This window comes from Bufo gargarizans, chromosome 5, assembly GCF_014858855.1.
Source record: "Bufo gargarizans isolate SCDJY-AF-19 chromosome 5, ASM1485885v1, whole genome shotgun sequence".
In the NCBI taxonomy this organism is placed as follows: domain Eukaryota; kingdom Metazoa; phylum Chordata; class Amphibia; order Anura; family Bufonidae; genus Bufo; species Bufo gargarizans.
The window spans coordinates 315940833-315963285 of NC_058084.1; the positions used below are offsets into that span (position 1 = coordinate 315940833).

Consider the following 22453-nt stretch of genomic DNA (forward strand, 5'->3'; position numbering starts at 1 on the left):
TTTTCAAATGTGACATGGCAACTTAACATTATCCTAGTGAAATCTGTCCTCCAGAAACCATATATTGTTCCTTTTCTTCTGCACCCTGCCGTGTGCCCATATAGCAGTTTATGATCACAAATGGGGTGTTTTCTGTAAACTGCAGAATCAGGGTAATAAATATTGAGTTTTGTTTGGCTGTTAACCCTTGCTTAGTTACAGGAAAAAATTGATTGAAATGGAAAATCTGCCCAAAAAGTAAAATTCTGAAATTTTATCTACATTTTCCTTTAATTCTTGTGGAACACTAAAGGGTTGACAAAGTTTGTAAAATCAGTTTTGAATACCGTGAGGGGTATAGTTTCTAAAATGGGGCAAATTATGGGTGGTTTCTATTATGTAATCCCAACAGTGACTTCATAACTGAACTGGTCCTTAAAGTGGGTTTTGGAAACTTTCTTAAACATTTTAAGATTTGCTTCTAAAATTCTAAACCTTCTAACGTCCCCAAAAAGTAATGGCATTTACAAAATGATCCAAACATAAAGTAGACATATGGGAAATTTAAAGTAATAACTATTTTTTATTATGTATCACTATCTGTTTTAAAAGTAGAGAAATAGAAATTTTGAAAGTTGTGAATTTTTTATATTTTTTTGTAAATGTAGTTGGTTTTTTTTTATAAATAAATATGAAATATTTTGACTGAAATGTCCCACTGTCATGAAGTACAATGTGTCACGAGAAAACAATCTCAGAATGGCTTGGATAAGTAAAAGCGTTCCAAAAATATTACCACATAAAGTGCCACATGGCAAATTTTAAAACCACCTTAAAGGGGTTGTCTGGGTTTAGAGCTGAACCCGGACATCCCTCGATTTTCACCCAGGCAGCCCTCCACAAGGAGAGTAAGCCACAAAAGGTCATTGCTAAAGAAGCTAGCTTTTCAGAGTTTTGTATCCAAGCATATTAATGGAAAGTTGAGTGATCGGGAAAAGTGTTAGAAAAAGCAACAAGGATAACCACATCCTTCAAAGAGTTGCCGAGAAAAGGCCATTCAAGAATTTGGGGGAGATTCACAAGGAGTGGACTGTGGATGGAGTCAGCCACCACACACAGACATATCCAGGGGCTCCAACTGTCTGTTGCATTCCTTGTGTCAAGCCACTTGTGATTCAGAGACAGCTTCAGGAGTGTCTTAACTGGGCTAATGAAGAAAAAGGACTGGACAGTTGCTCAGTGGTCCAAAGTCCTGTTTTCAGATGTAAATTTTGCATTTCATTTGGAAAGCAAGGTCCCAGAATCTGGAGGAAGAGTTGAGAGGCACGCAATCCAAGTTGCTTGAGGTCCACAAGTTTCCATAGGCAGTGATGGTTTGGGTGGGGAGCCATGTCATCTGTTGTTGTTGGTCCACTGTGTTATATCAAGTCCAAAGTCAGCACAACCGTCTACCAGGAAATTTTAGAACGTCATTCTTCCCTCTGCTGACAAGCTTTAAGAAGATGCTAATTTCATTTTCCAGTAGGACTTGGCACCTGCCCACATTGCCAAAAGTACCAATACCTGGTTTAATAACCATGGTATGGCTGTGCTTAATTGGCCAGCAAATTCACCTGACTTAAACCCCAAAGAGAAGCTATGGGTTATTGTCAAGAGAAAGATGAGACACCAGACCCAACAATGCAGACAAGCTGAAAGTCACTATCAAAGCAACCTGGGCTTCCATAACACCTCATTTATGCCACAGGCTGATCGCATCCATTCCACGCTACATTGATGCAGTAATTCATGCAAAAGGAGCCCCGACCAAGTATTGCGTGCATATACTGTACATACTTTTCAGTAGGCCAACATTTTTTTTAATTGGTGTTCTATAATATTCTAAGTTTTTGAGTTTTCATTACCTGTAAGCCATAATCATCAACATAAAAAGCAGTAAACTGTGTGTAATGAATCTATACACTATTTGAATTAAATTACTGAAAGAAATTAACTTTTTGATGAAATTCTAGTTTATTAAGATGCACATCTAATTGTGGTGCCTGGCTACCCATTGGTTAAGGAGGAAAGACATCAGCAGTGATCGTAGAGAAGCAGTTGTTGCTGCCCAGAAAAAGAAAAAGGCTGAATAAATATGACTTGTTTGGACTGGATACCAGGAGAAAGTCTCTAAAAGGAAAATGGCAGTATGGCTGTTTGCAAGGTTGCATCTGAACAAACCACAAGAGTTCTGGAACTAACTGTCAAGCAAGGTGGTGGAGGTATGATGATTGGGCTTGTTTTGCATCCCCAGGACCTGAGGACCTTGCAGTCATTAAGGTTGGGAACTTTTCCATGTACCAAAGTACACTAGAGTCAAATGTGAGGCCATATCTCCAACAGCTACAATTTAACCGAAGCAGGGTCATGTAACAGGACAATGATCCCAAGCCCACCAACAAATCTACAACACAATGGCTGGAAGAGAAACAAAAAATCTAGGTGTTGCAATGGCCCAGTCAAAGTCCAGACCTAAACCCAATTGAGATCTTGTCGCGAGACCTTAAGAGAATTCTGCATAAACAGGTGCTCGGAAACCTCAATGAACTGAAGCAATGTTGTAAAATTCCTCTAGGACAATGTGAGAGACTGATACAGGCACACAGAAAATATTTCTTCAAATTATTGCTGCTAAAGATGGTTCTACAAGCTGGTGATTCATGGGGTGTTTTCCATGCATGCATTTTCCATTTTGGCTTCATTTTTCTTGAATAAATACTAGCAGGGTGGATTCTGTTGTTTGCTGTTCATCTGAGGTGTACTTTGTTATTCTCATGACTGTATACACAATAACATCATAAGTGCATGAGCAGGCTAATCCAAATTAGCATGAGATATGAGAGTAAAAACAAAGCAGAGATATATCTGCATATGAATAATACTGTGGATGGCAAATATTAGGAAGGAGGAGGGGAATGTATAACCTTCCAGTGGCCATGCAATGATTGCATGGCTGAAAAAAACAAATAGGAACTGATAATATATGAAGGCTTTAGATATTTCCTGTTCCTGTTGGTTGTATCCACATGTAAGAGGCTTAGTTAAAAAGAGAATTTGAGTGCCGGTCGTGTTGGATAGAGTACTGGTATGGAGTATATATCTCATGAATAAAGGCATCGTTAAGACTACTTGCATTACTAGTTGTTAGCAGGCCAGAAGATAAACATTTTAGCGGGAATGCTTATTTAACCTTAATAACCTATGACATACTGTGTACATCATGATCGGGGGTTAGTTACCGCATCATGACGTTCACAGTACGTCATGAATTCAAAGTGTTACTGTAAAATTACATGCGGTGACACCGGCATGCAAACAGGTGTCATGAGTGGCCCCTGCCTTTTAATCGCTGTGATTGGTCAGTCAGATTTGACTGACCAATTGCAGCATGAGCCTGCTTGGCAGCAGGCTCAACCCCTACAGTGCAGCTCCGATCTCCTCAACCTGCCAGTGAGTGTTGAGGAGATCGGGGCTGCGCTGTTAGGGAGTCTATGAAGCCCCCCAGTGTCCCAGTATGCTGGCACCGATGTCGGCCGTTTAATCCTTTCCATGCCACAGTCCGTAAGGAACTCCGTATGAAAGGGGTTAACAGGGAGGGAGCTTCCTCCCTTTCCATCGGGCCGCTGCACTGTCGTAGCAGTGTCCTGATGGTTTGAAGGGTTAACAGAGGGAGGGAGGTCTGTCCCCCATCGGGCTGCTGTGGCATGGCAACCAGACTACATACAGAGGCATCCAGGTTTGCCATGGTATCTAAGCCTGGCGGGGTCCTGCCACATGCAGGAGCCCGTTCAGGCTTAGTGTAACGTTACAATACACTGCAGTACACTATACAGTGTATTGTCGAGGTATCAAACCCACTGGATCTTCAAGAACCAAGTGGGTCTGGTTACAAAAAAAGTAAAAAAAAACTTTTTTCCTACATTCACACATTTATAATTGTTTAAAAATGAAAAAAAAAAAATAATACGCTACACATGCTTGGTATCGCCCCGTCCATAACGACCTGAACTGTAAAAGGATCATGTTACTTTTCCTGCACGGTGAACGCCATAAAAAAATAAATAAAAATGTGATGCAATTGCAACTTTGCACACCTCACTTCCCCAAAAATGGTATGAAAAGTGATCAAAAACGTTGGATGTACCCCAAAATAGTACCAATCAAACAGTGACCTCATCCTTCAAAAAATTAGTCCCTACATGAGACAATTGCCCCCCCCCCCCCCCCAAAAAAAAATGACTTTCAGTAAATGGAGACATAAAAAACATGATTCCTTTTCAAAAATGCTTTATTATGTAAACTGAAACAAGCAACAAAAATACATATATTTGTTATTGAGGTGTCCGTAACAATCTGCTCTATAAAAATAGTGCATGATCTAACCTGTCAGGTGAGCATCGTAAAAAAACATTTTGTGGTTAGCTTGCCTCACAAAAAGCGTAAAATCGAGCGATCAAAAATCATATTTATCCCAAAATAGTACCAATAAAACTGTCACCTTATAACGTGGTTTCCAAAATAGTCACTTTTTGGTAGTTTCTACTGTAGGGTGCATCAGGGGGGCTTCAAATATGACATGGAGTATAAAATCCAGTCCAGCAAAATCTGCCCTCCAAAAACAATATGGTGCTCCTTTCCTTTTGAGCCCTTCCGTGTGCCCATACAGCTTATGACTACATATGGGATGTTTCTGTAAACTGCAGAATCCGGGTAATAGATATTGAGTTTAGTTTGGCTGTTAACCCTTGCTGAGTGGCAGGAAAAATATGGATTAAAATGTAAAATCGGCCAAAAAAAGTGAGATTTTGAAATTTTACCTCCATTTTCCTGGAACACCTATAGAGTTAACGTTTGTAAAATCCGTTTTGAATAACTTGAGGGGTGTTATTTCTAAAATGTAGTAATTTATGAGTGGTTTCAACTATGTAAGGCCCACAAAGTGACTTCATATGTTGCTCCTTAAAAATGTGGGGTTTAACTCCTTAGTGACCACCCATACGTGTTTTTATGGTGGTCACTAAGGGGCCTTAGGCTGGGCCGCTGCGTTTTTACGGCGGCCCAGTCTAAGCGCTGCACGGCTCCCCCATGCAGCGGGGAGCGCGGACCCGGCTCTCACATGAGAGCCGGGGCCCTGCTCTAAAAGCCCTGACCGGCAGAAGTGCCGATCCGGGCTGTTTAACTTTTTACATGCCGGGCGCAATGGCGCCCGTTGCATGTAAAGTGGTGACAGAGGGAGCGGTCTCCCATCAGCACCCCGAAAATGTGATCACGGGGTGCTGATGTGTTGGGAAGCTTACCTCGCTTCCGATCAGGGCCCCGAGCCTGCCTGCAGTTCTCTCCAGCAGGCTGTGCCTCTCTGGTGCAGCCTGCTGGTCAATCTTTGAATAGCATTGCTATTGAAATGTAATGCATTATAGAGTAAATGCATTACATTTTAAAAGCAATCAAAATACTGTATATTATAGTCCCCTTGTGGGACTTTTAAGTAGTAAAAAAAATAGAAAAAAAATACACATTTATTAAATAAAAAATTCCATAAAATAAAAAAATATGCTTTTTTTCCCATTGAAAATACGCTTTTCAATGAAAAAAAATACAAAAAGAAAATATCCCCCATGTGTTTGGTATTGTCGCGTCCGTAACGACCCGGACTACATAAATATTACATAAATTATCCCCTAGGATGAACGCCGTAAAAAAAATAAAAATGACAATTTCTAATTTATTCTTAGTTTCCACCGAAAAAACGTAATAACAAGCGATCAAAAAGCGGCATTTACTCCAAAATGATACCAATGAAAAATACAAGTTGTCCCTCAAAAATCAAGCCCTCACACAACTTCATAGAAAAAGAAAAAAAAAAGTTATGGGTCTTGTGAAGTGGCAATGCAAAATCATTTTTTTTGGTTAATAAAAGGGGTTTTATTGGAAAAAAAAGTAGTAAAACTTAAAAAAAATTATAAGTATTTAGTATCACTGTAATTGTACTGACCCAGAGAATAAAGTTATTATGTTTTTTGTACCGAAAAATTACCGCCGTAAAATTTATAATGTCAAAACACAGTGGCAGTATTGCTATTTTTTCCCGATCTCCCTCCCAGAAAGAGTTAATAAAAGTTAATCAGAAAGTTATGTGTACCCCAAAATGGTGCCATTTAAAAACTACAACTTGTCCCGTAAAAAACAAGCCCTCATAAAGCTATATAGACGGAAAAATAAAAAAGTTATAGCTCTTGGAACGAGACCATGAAAAAAGGTAGAAAAACGCTTGGTCAGAAAGGCCCAAACAGGCTTGGTCACTAAGGGGTTAAAAATGTAAGAATTGCTTCCAAAATTCTAAGCCTTCTAAAGTCTTAAAAATGAAAGTGATATTTTCAAAATGATGCTAACCTAAAGTAGACATATGGGAAATGTAAAGTAATAACTATTGTGTGAGTTATCATTGTCTGCCTTAAAAGCAGAGAAATTCAAATTTGGAAAATTACAAATTTTTCCAAATTCTTTGTAAATGTAGGATGTTTTTTATAAATAAAGGTGGTTTATAGCGACTCAAATTTGCCACTAACTTGAAGTACAATGTGTCACAAGAAAACCGTCTCAGAATGGCTTGGATAAGTGAAAGAAGTTATTACTACATAAAGTGAACCATATAATATTTGCAAAAATCGGCCTGATCATGAAGTTGCAGAATGGCCCAGTCGTTAAGGGATTAATTCTGAAGCCCCCAAATCAAAATAAAGCAATATCATTATACTAAAATACAAAGAATCCTACATGGAACAGCTCTGTTATCCAACAGTGCAATCAATTGACAGGGATTTTCCAGGCATAGCATATTGTTTTAATTGACCTTTATATGACATTTCTTTGAGAGGGCTATATAAATACACTGTGTTCCAAATTACAATGCAAATGATATTTCTCTCTGATTTTCCTAAATGGTGTATACAAATGACAATATAATGTTCAAGTCATCAACCATTAGTGTATAAATCAAATTTTATTGAGCAAACCTCCTAATGATAACAGTATTTTTCACAAATTAAAAAAACTCAAAATTGTTGAATTTGCAGCATTAAGAGGTCACAGTTTAGGCCTCATGCACATGTTGCCGCGGCCGTGGCCCATTCACTTGAATGCACTCCTTGAGTGCTTCTGTGGTGTTTCTGTCCGTGCCTCTGCACCGCCAAAAAATTGAACATGTTGAATGGGTCTCAATCCGTCCCGGCCGCACAACGCCTATATGCATAAGGCCTTACTGAAATCAAAAGCTATTTTAATCAACATGTTAACAGGCCAAGTTACATGTTAAAAAAAGGACCCCTTTTTTTATATCACCTTCACAATTCTTGCATCCGTTGAACTTGTACGTTTTTGGAGGGTTTCTGCCTAAATTTCTTTGCAGGATGTCAGAATAGTCTCCCAGAGCTGCTGTTTTGATGTGAACTTCCTCCCAACCTCATAGATCTTTTGCTTCAGAATACTCCAAAGGTTCTCCATAGGGTTGAGGTCAGGGGAGGATGGTGGTCACACCATGACTTTCTCTCCTTTTATGCCCAAAGCAGCCAATGACTCCGAGGTATTATTTGCAGCATGAGATGGTGGATTGTCATGCATGAAGATGAATTTGCTACAGAAGGCACAGTTTCTTATTTTGTACCATGGATGAAAGTGGTCAGTCAGAAACTTGATATGCTTTGCCAAGGTCATTTTCACATCTTCAATGACCCTAAAGGGGCTTACCAGCTCTCTCCCCATGATTCCAGCCCAAAATATGACTCTGCTGCCTTGTTGGGACATGGTGATCATCCATCAACCATCCACTACTTTATCCATTTGGAAAATCCTGGGTTGCACGGCACTCATGAGTAAACAAGATTGTTTGAAAATTAGTCTTCATGTATTTCTGGGCCCTCTGCAACCATTTCAGCCACAAATCTCTTCACAGTACGATGATCACTCTTAAGTTTTCATGAAATAGCTAATGTTTTCATACCTTGTCTAAGGCATTCCACTATTTGATGCTTTTCGGCAGCAGAGATCCTTTTTCTTTACCATATGCTTGAAACCTGTGGCTTGCTTAATAATGTGAAATGTCCTTCTTAAGTAGTTTTCCTTTAATTGGGCTCATCTGAAAACTAATTATCAAAGGTGTTTGAGATTGATTTCAGTGATCCAGAGAGCCCTGAAACACAATACCATCCATGAGCTTAATTGAAAAACAAAAAAATTACATCTTTATGATAGGATATTGGGTATGATAAGATGCGCTTAGAAAGTCTCAATAGCCGTTTTACTGCCAGAGGTTTGGAGCAGTTTTTGCACTTGGTGCACACCCAGTTTATAGCAAAAATAAAATAGACTTTATTTAACAGACCACAAAAACCTAACACCTAACCACTGATCACTGCACAGCCTTGAATGGGGCTGATACACACAATGGGTCACAAAGCACCAGGATTAAAAAAATATATATATGAAAAGTACAAAGTGCAAAAATATGCTGTTATAACTTACACGCAAAATACATGAAAGTAGCAAGTACAGACTATACTATTATATAACTAGCACAACCTGAGGTAAATACAAGCAGTCTCAAAAAAAAAGCTACCCAAAGGTGCTAAAGTAGCAATATAATAATGTTGCACCCTCATAAGAGAATATGCCAACAGTCAAGGTTAAAGGGGTGTTGCAGATTTTGTTATTGATGGCCTATCCTCAGGATATACCACCAATATCTAATTGTAATCCTAGTGACCCAGAGAATGAGTTTTTTTCCAATTCTTGCCATTCTTACCAATTCTTCCCCATTTGGAATTTTATCCAGCTCCCAACTACATTATATGCAATATAATATGATGCCATTAGGACGATCAACTTGTCCCAACAAGCTCTCATACAGTTGTGTGAATGGAAAAATAAAGTTATGGCCCTGGGATTTCAGGGAGTAAAAATGATGCAAAAATAAAAAAGGTAAATCGTGTCCTTAAAGGGACACTGACAGGGCCAATAAGCATATTGAGGTATATATATGGCAGTACAGGTCTTATAATGGGTATTACAATCATATAAGTATCCCCCCTGTCCACATTATACATACAGTAAACTTTAAGTTTTATAACCTGCTCTAACGGTCTTCAATCTGCCCAAGGGGCGGCGTTTCACCTCTCTTGCGCCCAGCCAGCCTCCCCCAACTGCCAATTTGAAGCGCCGCCCAGCTCATGAATATTCAGTTTGCTGGGCGGCTTCTGCGGTCCCCGCTCTGAAGCGCTGCGCTGAACAGTGCCCTGCGCATGCGCCGGATCTTGTGAAGTCGGGGACAGTAAGCGCCGCCCAGCGAAGTGAATATTGATGAGCTGGGCGGCGCTTACTGTACCGGACTTCACAAGATCCGGCGCATGCGCCGGGCACTGTTAAGCGAAGCGCTTCAGAGCGGGGACCGCAGAAGCCGCCCAGCAAACTGAATATTCATGAGCTGGGCGGCGCTTCAAAGCGGCAGTTGGGGAGGCTGGCTGGGCGCAAGAGAGGTGAAACGCCGCCCCTTGGGCAGATTGAAGACCGTTAGAGCAGGTTATAAAACTTAAAGTTTACTGTATGTATAATGTGGACAGGGGGGATACTTATATGATTGTAATACCCATTATAAGACCTGTAGTGCCATATATATATACCTCAATATGCTTATTGGCCCTGTCAGTGTCCCTTTAAACACTTTATTTGTATTCTCTGACTTGTTAGAAAGGTACATGATGTAAACTGTAGTGAAGGTAATTTACTTACCAGTGACTGTGACTCCGTTCTAATCCTCAACTGTTCCATGTGATCAACACTGACTCTCCGAATAACACCACATCTTATATGTGGACGCAAAGTCGGTTTCTCCATGTATTCCTACTTCCTGTCCTGTGTCAGTTGGAGATCAGATTAGAGGGGAATGCCAGTCAACATTTGAGTCAGAGTACTTGATTGATGGTCTCATTAGGGGTCATGTGGTGATGAGTATATACATCCTCTCTCATTTGTAAGGGGGTGATAACAAAGGTCATGTAACACACCCTTGGGATGACCAGTAGGTTCTGTGGTGCTAAGAAAAAAATAATTCTTGTTGGATATATCCACCATTGTAAATCTATACTGTGCAGCTTTTATTTTTGTGATATTGCAGCCATTTTTCCTCTGCTAGCACAGGATAACAATCCTTCTGCCATATCGCACAAATAATGCTGAAGTCGGTGTAAAGGCAGTGCGAGCACCTCTAACCTTTGTTAACACTACAGGTTTGGCACTATTCTGTCCTTAGTATGCTATGGCTAGGATTGGATGGTGTGGAACACAAGGGAGGACAGAATAGTGATAATCTGCGATAATGTGATAATCTGCTTTTACGTTGGCATTACTTTGGCTTTTACCTGGCTGCTTGTCCTTGGTTTCTGCTCTTTGGTGAGGAGCTCATGGAGCAGCGAGATAGGATTAACAATTCTTGTTTTGACTGCAGTTCAAATCACAAGTGCTTCACTAGGATAAAAAACAAAACAAAACTATTATAGAATAACACTTGGAATATTCAGTTTGGTTTATGTATTTAACAATCTTTTATTATAACTTTTTTAAATTTATTTTAAATTTTTATTTTTTTTACTATTTTCAGGGCCGTCTACTTTCATGCAGGCATTGACTGCAAATGGTACCAACACTTTGCAGACATCAGTAGCAGGAGTTACAGGAAAGCGGAGATTTTTTGATGATCGAAGAGACCAGTCTTTTGATAAAAGGCTACGATTCAGTGTTAGACAGACTGAAAGTGCTTACCGATACAGGGATATTGTTGTGCGCAAACAGGATGGATTCACACATATCTTACTTTCCACAAAATCATCCGAGAATAATTCACTCAATCCTGAGGTTAGTTTCATCAGTAAATTATTAACGTAATCTATTATTTTTCTTTTCATTTTACATTTTGCTGCCTACTTTGTATGAAATCTTAACAGTTTACTTTGAGACTCAGTTGATGTGCTGGAAGAAGGAAAAATGGTCAGTGAACGGCCAGACAGTGATGGCTAGACAACTGTGTCATAGCATCTTCAAAACAGCAGATCTTGTGGGATGTTTCATAAGTGACCCGAGAATGAACTAGTGAATGGGCAACAGGGTTGCAGGGGCCCAAGACATGACACAGATAGTCGATCCACTAGTCCATCTGATCCCACAGAAGAGCTTACAACTTACTGAAACAGTTAATGCTGGTATGATAAAAAATAAGTGTCAGAACATTCAGTATATGGTGTTGCTTATTTACAACAGTTCAGAGTACCCATGCTGACCCATGTCCACCATCCCCATTTATGTTTGTGAAAACTACTTTCCTCTTTACTTGCCATGGTTGTAAGATGAAGTATGAAAAGATCATAAGAAAGATCTCGTTACTCTCCATTCATGTATTTGCACATTGAGCAATTGGCATCAGCAATGGATCATGGAGCAGTGGAAGAGGTTGGCCTGGTGAGGAATCTGTGAAGTGAATATCTCAATTTTTTTTATGCTATTCTGACTGTTTTGTCCATACATAATGACCACCGACAAGGTACAGGTCCCCAATACACGTCAAAACTACAAGATCCCAGGTACCTTCACTTGCACCATTTCTAATGTGATCTATTTGATTGTACATACCAAATGTCCCATTGGGGTTCTCTGTCCGTGAAACTGGTCAAAAGCTTAGAACAAGAATGAACTGTCACTGACATACAATAAAAATAGAAAGGAAATATCTGCCTGTACAGAAACACTTTTGCAGCCATGACCATAACAACACAGACATGAAAGTCTTGATATTAAAAGGGAATTTCAAATCTCAGAAGAACAGGAGAGTCTGGGAATACAAGCTTATGACCACCTTTTAACGCACTCGGACCTGGAATGAATGTGTCTCATAGATTTATGTCCTTCTACATCTCTTAAGAAGTGTGCCCCTCAGACCTCTTGGGTTCACTGCATTCATGGACTGAATATCTGTTACAGGACAATAAAACTTCTACACACCTTATCGATAATTGCTACAATTTACTGCTACAGCTATTTACTCCTCCACTAATACTGAACTGCTTTCTATCACTTGTCTCATCTACCTCTCTATGTACTTTGGTGTATAACTATGTGGATATTCAGATGCTGTTTTAAAAGATGCCTAAGTAGTCTTGAAAGCTTGCAATCTTGTCATCATATTTTCAGTTAAGCTTGTATTACACTGCCCGCAGCTAAGGCTACTTTCACACTAGCATTTTTTGCGGATCCGTCATGGATCTGCAAAAACGCTTCCGTTACAATAATACGGCCGCGTGCATCCGTCATGAACGGATCCGGTTGTATTATGTTTTCTATAGCCATGACGGATCCGTCTTGAACACCATTGAAAGTCAATGGGGGACGAATCTGTTTTCTATTGTGCCAGACTATGTCGGAGAAAACCGATCTGTCCCCATTGACTTACATTGTGTGCCAGGGCGGATCTGTTTGGGTCCGCTTCGTCAGACGGACAGCAAAACGCTGCAGGCAGTGTTTTGGTGTCCGCCTCCAGAGCGGAATGGTGACTGAACGGAGGCAACTGATGCATTCTGAGCGGATCCTTTTCCATTCAGAATGCATTAGGGCAAAACTGATCCGCTAGTGTCAAAGTACTCTAATGAGTGTTCGCATGGTCACTCGTTAGCGATCATCTGGCAGTGTAATACTGCCTGCCTGTAAGACTGATTGCCCAATGAGTGAGCAAAGGATCGTGGCAAAGACAGCAGATCGTGGTGTCTAATAACGATCTGCCGCCAGCAAAGCACCATACAGTATGGGGACGAGCAATGGCATAGCGATCACTCCTCCCCATGCTGCGGAGAAGATCACTGCATGTATTACCAGCGGTCTCCTCCACTAGCGAGCAGGTGATTACCAGGAGGGACCGCTTCCCTCCCGACAGTTGTTTGTCACATCTGCTGTGCAATACAGCCTTTAGCCTTTAAAAGGTATCAACCACTGAGGCATCTCAATTTTTGTATCTTCTATTTACTGGCTATATAAATTTGACTCTGTTTTAAAAACATTTTACCAAATGGACAGCCCTTTAAAGCTATTTGATTTACAGTAATACTACTTTAATTTTAGACAGATGCATCTAGTGTGGAATTACAGCTCCTTTTACTCTAAATTGACTATTTAATTTCTAATATTTCTGTAATATAGTGATACTTGACATAATTACAGAATGCAGAGATGAGTTAGGAAGGCAGTTCAGTTATGCAAGCAGGGAATTCCAATGAGACCTCCTGCTTCCACAGTTGCTACCACGAAGCTTGTATAGAAGGAAATGTAAAAAGGTAGATTGGGCTGTGTATAGAAGATGGATTTAACTTCCTGTAATTGTACATTTTGTGTTGTGTATATGCAGTTTGTATATACTTTTTTGTTTGTGGCAGTTACATAACTTAAAGGGGTTGTCCGAGTTATGAAGAAAAAAAAATATAGCACTGTAAATCTGATGTGCAAAAAAGATTATACATTGTCATTTCCTCATTTCCCTGGTTCTATTCTGGCCCTTTGTTTACCTGCTCTGCAAATGGAGTGAATAAGTCTGCCCTGAGTGACATGTCTGCCTGCTGGGACACTCAGCAACATGTTGTATGTGTGGGACTACAAGTCCCAGCTGTACAATGACACTGCTGATACACACAGGATCTTCTCCCTACTTGTTCTTGTGCAATGCTCTGCAGAACTCCTCTAGTCTGTCAGTTCCTGTGGCCAGCATCTGTCTCCTCTCTGCCTGCAGCTACTCAGTAAAGCCTTCAGCTGAAGGGGTTAAAGTTTTTCCTGAAGAATCCAAGGAGAGAGCAGACACATATCTGCTGTCTCAGGCTTGTGAACGAAACCTCATCAGAGCAGGGAAAGAAGCTATCACAAGTCGTGTGACCCTCAGTGAAATCTGAGAAAGGAGCCACTGCAGATGCAGTAAGAACATGGTAAAGCCTCTTCATTTGATTTAGTTAAAAACACACAAAACACAAAAAAATAACTCGGACTACCCCTTTAAGGTGGTAAATCAAAGTACAAAAATTGGAAGAACTTTTTTTTGGCTATAAAACCCTGCTTCAAGTTATGATTTAGTTTTGCGTTTTGCATCTTTCATTTTAGAATTCTAAGCTGTGTAACTCAGATTTAGAAAAGCCGGGCTAGACAGTCCAAACTTTTCTGCAGCCTTCCTTTCTTGCTAATAACAAGACTTAGCAGTTTCACATTGCCTGGGTAAGAGTAATCTACTGCCATAAATTGAACATTCTCTCTCTGTCTTGCAGGTAATGAAGGAGGTCCAGGGTGCACTAGCCACGGCAGCTGCAGATGACAGCAAGCTAGTTCTTTTCAGTGCAGTTGGGAGTGTGTTTTGCTGTGGGCTGGATTTTATTTATTTTATAAGACGCTTGACAGATGATCGAAAAAAAGAGAGCACTAAAATGGCAGATGCAATTAGGTATGTGCACAATCTCTAAAAACTGTGCCGCGTTATATACAAGTAGCTTGGAGTAATCAGTGGAAAATGAATTCATTCAAGCAGTTACTGTATATATTTGCCAGTTCATATTTGACCTATTGTACAAATGTTGAATGTTAGATAAGTGTGTGCATTTAAAAAAATAATAATAATATTTTAGTGTTATAAGGAAATGGTAGAATATATAACTTATTGTTTAATTTTCATATCCATTATTAACCAACCAACACCAGACCTAAGCGTAAATAATTAAAACATTATTGGCATGCATAAAATTTTGCAGACGACAATTTGTCAGTGTAGCATTTTTGCTAAGAGCAAGAGTTGTAATGTATTCGTGATCCCTTTTTTTTCTGGCGCACAGGTAATTAGGGGTTCCTGGTTTGGCCATTGGCAGGGTTTAGTGTTTCTAGTTTTCTATTGCAAATTGAGCAATGAGGGAGGATACACTCTGCAGCTAGTTACTTGACAGCCAGAAGTGTTTTTGTTAAAACAAAAAAAAAAAAGGACCAAAATGACTGATTTCCTGGGTGATAAGTAAAAGAATACATTTTTTTATATACTGTATTTGTTACAGATCTGATTGCAATATGAGAAAGGATAGGATCCAATGAGAAAAGGTTATGGTCTCATGCACACAACTGTGACCGCTTTGTGGTTTCGCAAACTGCTGATCCACAGAATACCGATGCGGTCTGTATGCTGTCTGCGTTGACTTTGAGTCCATGGTCCCTGTTTTGCAGACATATTCTGTCTTTTGTGCATCCATTTGTCTGTTCTGCAAAGGGATAGAACATGTCCTATACTTTGCCACAAAGTGCGGACCATGGACCCATTCAAGTCAATGAGTCTGAAAAAAAGAGCGCAATCATGTGTTCTACATTTTAATGTTACTTTAAGCATTCTGTAAAATTTTATTCTTAAAAGGGCTATCCAACTCTTTTTACTAGATGACCTATCCTCTAGATAGGTCATCAGCATCTCATTGGGGAAGGTCCGACACCCAGGACCCCCGACGATCAGCTGTTTGAGAGAGCCCCTCTCGCTGCTTATCCTAAGCCAGTAACGTCACGCCCGGTGGTCACGTGTTCTAGGCACAGCTTAATCCCATTTGTCATGACCTCACTGGCCTAGGGTAAACAGCAAGAAGGCTGGAGTTTTCTTCAGCATTTGATTAGCGGGTGTCCCAGGTATTGGACCACCACTGATCAAATACTTATGGCCTATCCAGAGGGTAGTTCATCAGTTACAAAGAGCTGGATAACCCCTTTAAAGGGTTTATCATACCATTAAATGTCATATTAATTTTATAGATCATACATGTCAGGAAATGGTCCAATGAAGAGTTATGATGATTACTTACATAGTATGGCACTGCCTGGAGTTCAAAGTGTAAAGCAGTCTGCTCATCCCTCTACTGAGCTTGAGTGCTGCTGGTCACACATGCTCAATGATTCTCCCCAGTTTTTTACATAGTGACCCTTAGAGAGACATTTTTATTAGCACCTCTGCAGTGAATACAACAGGTGAGAACGCTATTTCTGGTAGCTGCTCAGCAGTGAACAGAGGTTTACCATGTATGTAGCAGCAGCACAAGACTCAGTAGATAGACGTTCCCATTGCTATACAGTGTGAACACGAGATGGCATCATATTATGTAAGTAAATATCATATCATAACTCTTCACTGGATAATTTAAGTGAAAGATAAGCTTAATTGTTTCACGATCTATAAAATGACGTATTGATGGTCCAGTGTAACTGTCAGTGTCAAGTCCCTCTTGGGTAGTAGGTTACTATTTGTCACTTTTTAATGTAATGTCTCGAAAGAGTCCCCGCATGCCCTTCCAGCACTGGATTAATAGCTGTATGATACAATCTAGTAAATATATTTCTTACAATTATGCATTTATTTTATTACTTTTATACTAACTCTTGGATATATTATTTTGCAGAGTATTTGTAAATACTTTTATTCAGTTTAAAAAACCAATTATCGTTGCTGTAAATGGACCTGCAATAGGATTGGGGGCTTCTATATTGCCTCTTTGTGATGTTATCTGGGCAAATGAGAAGGCATGGTTTCAGACACCTTACACTACTTTTGGACAAAGCCCAGATGGTTGTTCATCATTACTATTTCCTAAAATAATGGGCATTGCATCAGTAAGTTTTCTTTCTACAATTATTTTATTTCACAGACATTGTTATTACTTATTGATTAACTCAATCTATTCAGAGTATTATATGACTGTAGTAAGGTACTGTTAAATTGCTGATTTTATATTAAAGTGGAAATAACACAATCTGAAACTAGAAAGATGTTTGAAAAGCTTTTGCGTCTTCCCCTATTTTACATAGTATATAAGGCCGAAAAAAGACATCTGTCCTTCCAGTTCTGCCTGTTATCCTGCTAGTTGATCCAGAGGAAGGCAAATAAAACCCTGTGAGGTAGAAGCCAATTTTCCCCACTTAAGGGGGGAAAAATTCCTTCCCGACTCCAATAAGGCAATCAGAATAACTCCCTGGATCAACGACCCCTCTCTAGTAGCTATAGCCTGTATTATTACACTCCAGAAATACATCCAGGCCCCTCTTTTAGTGAACTCACCATCACCACCTCCTCAGGCAGAGAGTTACATAGTCTCACTGCTCTTACCGTAAAGAATCCTTCTCTGTGTTTGTGTACAAACCTTCTTTCCTCCAGACGCAGATGGTGTCCCCTCGTCACAGTCCTGGGGATAAATAGATGATCGGAGAGATCTCTGTACTGACCCCTGATATATTTATACATATTCATTAGATCTCCCCTCAGTCGTCTTTTTTTCTAAAATGAATAACCCTAATGTTGATCATCTTTCAGGGTACTGTTGCTCCATTCCAGTTATTACCTTAGTTTCCCTCCTCTGAACCCTCTCCAGCTCTATGTCTGCCTTGTTCACAGGAGCCCAGAACTGTACACAGTACTCCATGTGTGGTCTGACTAGTGATTTGTAAAGTGGTAGGACTACACTCCCCTAAAGAATTATTAGGAACATCTGTTCTATTTCTCATTAATGTGATTATCTAGTCAACCAATCACATGGCAGTTGCTTCAATGCATTTAGGGTTGTGGTCCTGGTCAAGGCAATCTCCTGAACTCCAAACTGAATGTCAGAATGGGAAAGAAAGGTGATTTAAGCAATTTTGAGCGTGGCATGATTGTTGGTGCCAGACGGGCCGGTCTGAGTATTTCACAATCTGCTCAGTTACTGGGATTTTCACGCACAACCATTTCTAGGGTTTACAAAGAATGGTGTGAAAAGGGAAAAACATCCAGTATGCGGCAGTCCTGTGGGCGAAAATGCCTTGTTGATGCTAGAGGTCAGAGGAGAATGGGCCGACTGATTCAAGCTGATAGAGCAACGTTGACTGAAATAACCACTCGTTACAACCGAGGTATGCAGCAAAGCATTTGTGAAGCCACAACACGCACAACCTTGAGGCGGATGGGCTACAACAGCAGAAGACCCCACCGGGTACCACTCATCTCCACTACAAATAGGAAAAAGAGGCTACAATTTGCACGAGCTCACCAAAATTGGACTGTTGAAGACTGGAAAAATGTTGCCTGGTCTGATGAGTCTCGATTTCTGTTGAGACATTCAAATGGTAGAGTCCGAATTTGGCGTAAACAGAATAAGAACATGTATCCATCATGCCTTGTTACCACTGTGCAGGCTGGTGGTGGTGGTGTAACGGTGTGGGGAATGTTTTCTGGACACACTTTAGGCCCCTTAGTGCCAATTGGCCATCGTTTAAATGTCACGGGCTACCTGAGCATTGTTTCTGACCATGTCCATCCCTTCATGACCACCATGTACCCATCCTCTGATGGCTACTTCCAGCAGGATAATGCACCATTTCACAAAGCTCGAATTATTTCAAATTGGTTTCTTGAACATGACAATGAGTTCACTGTACTAAAATGGCCCCCACAGTCACCAGATCTCAACCCAATAGAGCATCTTTGGAATGTGGTGGAACGGGAGCTTCGTGCCCTGGATGTGCTTCCCTCAAATTTCCATCAACTGCAAGATGCTGTCCTATCAATATGGGCCAACATTTCTAAAGAATGCTATCAGCACCTTGTTGAATCAATGCAATGTAGAATTAAGGCAGTTCTGAAGGCAAAAGGGGGTGTATTAGTATGGTGTTCCTAATAATTCTTTAGGTGAGTGTATGTTCTCATCTTGGGCATCCATGCCCCTTTTGATGCAACCCATTATCTTATTGGCCTTGTTACTTTAAGTTTTGCTGAATCTTTTCCCACAATACTACACAGCAATCTACTTCTTCTGCTCTAACACATGCCACCTGCAGATTGTACTGTATTTCCTGGTGATAGGTCCTCTTTAAAGTAACATTTTGCCACAATGGTTTTGACAAAAAATTTGGTAAATATGCCAGTGAAAACACTGCATAATTGTTACAAAATATATGTAAATCCCCCAAAAAAACATTTGATATATATGTGATTGATAACTTGCGTTGGATAGTTCTTCTTCCAATCATGTGAATAGTTACCAAACATTTCATGTTCTTTCATTTTAGGCAAATGAGATGTTACTCAGTGGAAGGAAACTAACGGCTCAAGAAGCATGTGCAAAAGGCCTTGTATCTCAGGTCTTCTGGCCTGGGACATTCACACAAGAAGTTATGGTCCGCATTAAGGAACTTGTGAACTGCAATCCCGTCGTATGTGGATCTTATGTTATGAAGATATCTTATTGCTCACTTGGTTATGGATGAGGTACAAAATATTCATTTTCTTTCTCCTTGTTCAACAGGTACTTGAAGAGTCCAAAGCTTTAGTCCGGAATGTCATGAGAGGAGATTTGGAACAAACAAATGAAAGGGAGTGTGAACTGCTTAAGAAGATCTGGGGATCTGCTCAAGGAATGGACTCCATGTTGAAATACTTGCAAAGGAAAATTGATGAATTTTAAAAATCCATTACTTTTGTTTTATGAAGTAGCCTTGAAACACTTAAAGGGATATCTGCACCCATTGCGATGCTCTAGATTATTTAAATATTTTTTTTTTTCTTTCACGTTTGGAACAAATAACTGAACCCTGCCATTTTTTTTATTTTCTGGGCAGGCGTACGATATGGAGTATACTTACAAAACATCTAGCAATCCACTTCTTGAACTCTGTAGAAGTTGTACCGAAAGAAGATGTTGACAAACTTTTGCGTGACAAGGAAATATAGAAAATTCATATTTTTTTTGTTCATAAGATATATATATGAAATTATATAAATATATATTTAAAATAAAATTAAAAAAAACGGGTAGCAGTGAGCCCTGACTTTCATTGCCCACTGAGGTTGGAAGAAGGTAAAATACCTCAGACATGGACTTTTTTTTTTTTTTTTTTGTAAAGGACTTAATCAGTTCCCACAAAACTATAACTGTGTACGGATGCATCGTAACAAGCCCCAAAAAGAGTGTGCGTAAACTCAGGACATATGCTAATAAAATGGAGAGGAAAGGAAAACAGATCTTTGTATATTGTCAGGAACATGTCCAGGTTATTTTACATTAGCATGATGAAACCACTGTCAAGGTCTTTTTCCTTTGTGTGAAGCAGTATTAACAGGTCACTGATTTATCTTGTGTCTAAGCCTGAGGTTCATTTACTCTTCAGAAGCAATTTTATATAGTTGTCTAGTTCCTGAGTGAAACTTCCTAGCTGTTTGCAGGTAATGTATTACACCAAAAATAATTTTATGTTCATACATGTATAAATGTTAGGTCTCACTAGAATATATTTTATTATTTAAGTTAATTTTGGTACACTATTAAATTGCAAAATACCCTCCCCAAACTACCTTTTTTTATTAGGAGTGTGCTATTCTATTCTATTGCCTTTTTTAATCAATACACTATACAAATCCCAAATATATATATTTTACTTTTCTGTATAGTTTAGGAGTGTCTCTGTAAATATATCAAATGTGCCATCAATTCCCGGAGTGTGTCATTGATTGGTGACTACAGGACTACAGATTTATTACTCTGGAAACTAAAATACCTGTTCTTGCAAAGTAGTTGAATATATGAAGAAAAGTAATCCACATTATTTTTGTACAGTTTTTACATTTTTACTTCAAACTGACCATATCCCATTCTTGTCGGAGAGTTGTTCTCTGTGTAAATCTGCCTGTAGCTTGGGTTGGTACAGTATTTGCATTTATTGGACCTATGCCTTTGTTCCGAAGATAAAATATATACATTGTACAGTCTGTAAAGTTTTCTAAAATATACAGCTGTGAAATTGGCTAAAATAAAACAAATTTTTCTTAACTTAATGTTCTGGCAGGCTTTTGTGATTTTTCTGTCACTTTAAAACAACTACCGTATTTTTCGCCGTATAAGACGCACTTTTTTCCCCCCAAAAGTGGGGGGAAAATAGCAGTGCGTCTTATACGGCGAATGTAGCTTCTTTTGCCCAGTTTTCAATGATACACCCGCCGCGATGCCGCGCGGCGGGTGTATCAGCTGTGAGGGAGGAGGGGCTGGGGGCGGCATCTGCATTAATAATGACAGCGGGGCCCGTGCAGTGACTATTCTACTACACGGGCCCCGCTTACTGTATAATCATATCTCTCTAATAGTTAATTGTTGCATGCATGTAATCGCATAATGAGCGCTAATGAGCGCTGTGTATTACCGTACTTAAAACTAGCAGCGCTCGCCGTTCGGAGCAGAGAGGAGGCAGGAGGCAGGCCAGGAGGACGAGCACTTGCAGCGTGAGTCATACGTCACGCGCCTGCACCGCCCACTTATGAATGAAGCAAGCGGCGCAGGCGCGTGACGTATGACTCACGTTTCAAGCGCCCGTCCTCCCGGCCTGCCTCCTGCCTCCTCTCTGCTCCGAACGGCGAGCGCTGCTAGTTTTAAGTACGGTAATACACAGCGCTCATTAGCGCTCATTATGCGATTACATGCACACAACAATTAACTATTAGAGAGATATGATTATACAGTAAGCGGGGCCCGTGTAGTAGAATAGTCACTGCACGGGCCCCGCTGTCATTATTAAAGCAGATGCGACCCCCACCCCCTGTATTGAGGGTCATTCACTACAGGGACACTTATGGAGGGGATCTGTGGATGACAGCATAAGATGCTATATATGTGTCATCCACAGATCCCCCCCATAACTGTCATTCACAGATCCTCATCCTCATAACAGTGCCATCCAGAGAGGATCCCCCATAAGTGCCATCCAGAGAGGATCCCCCATAAGTGCCATCCAGAGAGGATCCCCCATAAGTGCCATCCAGAGAGGATCCCCCATAAGTGCCATCCAGAGAGGATCCCCCATAAGTGCCATCCAGAGAGGATCCCCCATAAGTGTCACCCACAGATCCCCCATAAGTGTCACCCACAGATCCCCCATAAGTGTCACCCACAGATCCCCCATAAGTGTCACCCACAGATCCCCCATAAGTGTCACCCACAGATCCCCCATAAGTGTCACCCACAGATCCCCCATAAGTGTCACCCACAGATCCCCCATAAGTGTCACCCACAGATCCCCCATAAGTGTCACCCACAGATCCCCCATAAGTGTCACCCACAGATCCCCCATAAGTGTCACCCACAGATCCCCCATAAGTGTCACCCACAGATCCCCCATAAGTGTCACCCACAGATCCCCCATAAGTGTCACCCACAGATCCCCCATAAGTGTCACCCACAGATCCCCCATAAGTGTCACCCACAGATCCCCCATAAGTGTCACCCACAGATCCCCCATAAGTGTCACCCACAGATCCCCCATAAGTGTCACCCACAGATCCCCCATAAGTGTCACCCACAGATCCCCCATAAGTGTCACCCACAGATCCCCCATA

General features: G+C 40.5%; 1 protein-coding gene across 2 annotated transcripts in view; it reads left to right on the forward strand.

Moving 5' to 3' along the window:
- CDYL (chromodomain Y like) overlaps positions 1-20893 on the forward strand; it is a 78994-nt gene extending 58101 nt beyond the window's left edge. For both annotated transcript variants that reach the window (XM_044293366.1, XM_044293367.1), the window contains 5 exons: positions 10667-10920; positions 14355-14527; positions 16503-16713; positions 19141-19284; positions 19377-20893. In XM_044293366.1, the coding sequence (XP_044149301.1) occupies positions 10667-10920; positions 14355-14527; positions 16503-16713; positions 19141-19284; positions 19377-19535 (941 nt within the window). In that variant the 3' untranslated portion in view covers positions 19536-20893. The remainder of the gene's footprint in view (positions 1-10666; positions 10921-14354; positions 14528-16502; positions 16714-19140; positions 19285-19376) is intronic.
- Positions 20894-22453: the final 1560 nt, after the last annotated feature.